The sequence below is a fragment of the Zingiber officinale genome, chromosome 3B, assembly GCF_018446385.1.
Source record: "Zingiber officinale cultivar Zhangliang chromosome 3B, Zo_v1.1, whole genome shotgun sequence".
NCBI classification, from domain to species: domain Eukaryota; kingdom Viridiplantae; phylum Streptophyta; class Magnoliopsida; order Zingiberales; family Zingiberaceae; genus Zingiber; species Zingiber officinale.
Genome location: NC_055991.1, coordinates 4,285,614 through 4,287,994, shown reverse-complemented (window position 1 = coordinate 4,287,994; position 2,381 = coordinate 4,285,614). Strand labels below are relative to the sequence as shown.

Sequence of the window (2,381 nt, the reverse complement as noted above, 5' to 3'; positions counted from 1 at the left end):
GCTTAATGTGCACTGTGGTAGCTGGGTCCATGAGTGTAACATATGCAAGAGCCGAGGAAGGCAGAGGCTTGTCTCACAGAGGGGAAAAGAGACCAAGACTCCAAGAGCTAGAGACTCAGGAGTTCATCATTTGGCCATGATGCAAAACAATAACCTGAGGAGCCAATTAACCAGAGTGAACAGTGCGAAGAAGAACCATACCAACTAACAAAAGCATCCCAAGGATGGAAGAGAAGGCTCAGCCGCAGACAGTGTTGCTTCTGTCGCGAGTCCTGTTCCTTTCACGAGGCAAAAGCGCAGGCTACGTGTTGGGACGTATTTTTGTCTCTCTCTCTCTGTGTTTCTCTATGTCGAACTGCACAGAGGGACAGGTTTTTGGACCGCGTGTTGTGGAGTAATCTGTTTCTGCACTCAATGCCTTTCTCCTCTGACCAGATTCCTTTCTGCCAAACCAAGGAAAGCCCACTTTGTCTCTACTACTCAACGTTCAGCTAGCGTCTCCATTAGCTTCTTTCATGCGACGCTTGATGTGTTGCTTTACTCTCAATAAATTGAACTTCTGCTGGAAATTAGCTTGCAGATCTAGTTGCATTAATTTCGCTACGAGATGACAGTGAGGGAATATTTTTGTACTTGGGGGTGGGGCTGGTCTGGTCACAGCTCCACTGTCAAACTGCAGAACATCTGCAAATATCAAGCATTGGGCTTTGTGATACCGCAGCATTAGTTAGAGATTGCATTCGTTGGAGGAGGTCGGAAACCAGTCATGGATTTGATTAAAAGCAGGAGGTGATACCGCAATGATTATAATGGTTTTTACATATCGATGATGCGGAGGAAAAAAAAATCGAACTTGGTGGGGAAGGTTGATGTTTCAGATGGAGCCATTGAGGCCGAGGTGGAGGAGGCCGCCGCCGCCGCACTTGGGGCAAGCGTCGGCATGCTTTGGCACCATGAAGTACATGAAACAGCCCTTGCAACCAGCGGCGACGAGGACATGGACGGGAGGCGGAGGGGAGGCGGAGGACACGCTGGAGGAGTCGTCACTGTGGTCGTCGTCGTCCTCGTCGTAGGAAGCGCCGCTGCCGATGCACGAGACGCAGCTGCACTCGTCCGACGTTGCTTCTTCCTCTGAGGAGGAGTAGGCCGGAGCGGCGGCGGCAGAGGTGGAAGGGCGCAGGTCGGCCGTCGCCTTGATACCGGTCTTCCAATTGATGTAATAGATTTCACCCGTCTGCAAGATCGATCAAATCGATACAAAAAGGATTAATTTTTTGTTGCAAGAAGAGGGATGAAGCCTAATTATCAAATCGCTGTAAAAATCAAATCTTTAATGCCGTTTCGTGGAGCAGATGCAGAAATAGATCAAAAAGGGCACGAAATGGAGATCGAGAACACACAACTGCTGCTATCGTCGATCGACGGAAACAACACCAATTAATGACAATATGTTAAATCAAGAGCCTAGTTTTAATTGTGCTCCTACTCGTTGACTCGGGGCGAGGATGCAAGAAGGAGAAAAAGGGGGCAAAGGAAGGATTTTGACGGCGAGATCGGTTCCAAAAAAGGATTTTGAGAAGGTCAGCGCATTTATAGTCGATGATTGGAGCATTTAAGAAGAGGGGAATGATGAAGGGATGGAGGGAGGGAAACGTTAACGGCACCCGCATGTCGAGGCGCTGCTCCCAATGGCAAGGGAGGGCGGAGTCGGAGTTGAGGTCCACCGTGATCTCCCCGGCGGCGATGAAGTCGGCGAGGTGCTGCGGCGATCGGTCTCCCCCGTTACCTCCGGAGCTGGCCAGACTGCAGTCGCGCAGCGAGGCGGCGATCGTGTCGATGTTGGCAGTCGTCATGAGAGAGAGAGAGAACGGGGAAGAGAGAGGAACTACCGAAGGACCGATGCGATGATGGTGGTGGGTGGAGAGAATAAAAATGAAAAAAAAAAGTTTGCAATGCCGGTTTTGACGCGGTCTAGCTTTAATTTTTTTTTTAAAAGGAAAATATTATATATATATATATATATATAAGCAAATTAACCCAAACAAAAAAATGTTGGAAACTTTTTTTCATGTGAAGACTTAGCTACTACTCTTAAAAAAAAAGTGTTTCATTCCCTCCAATTTTTTAAAAAATAAAGCAAAAAAAAACCTAGATTTTTTGTTGAAATCATCAAAGTAGATTTTTTTAGAAAATTTATTATCAAAATAACGTGCGTTCCGTCTCAACACATTTTCGTTTTCAAAAATATCTTTATTTTTTCACTTTATTGTAATAGTTACAAGATGCTCCATATTAACATTTTAACTTTGATTAGTAGTAATAATACTATATTATAATAGGAACAATTCATAGTTACTATAATATAAATATTTCATCTTTGA

General features: G+C 45.4%; 1 protein-coding gene across 1 annotated transcript; it reads right to left on the bottom strand.

Moving 5' to 3' along the window:
• Window positions 1–771: 771 nt before the first annotated feature.
• Window positions 772–1,941, bottom strand: LOC122055578. Its single transcript, XM_042617073.1, has 2 exons — window positions 1,665–1,941; window positions 772–1,234 (listed from the first exon to the last, which is right to left on the bottom strand). Exons 1-2 carry the CDS (start codon window positions 1,851–1,853, stop codon window positions 875–877), a joined length of 549 nt encoding a protein of 182 aa, XP_042473007.1. The 5' UTR covers window positions 1,854–1,941; the 3' UTR covers window positions 772–874.
• Window positions 1,942–2,381: the final 440 nt, after the last annotated feature.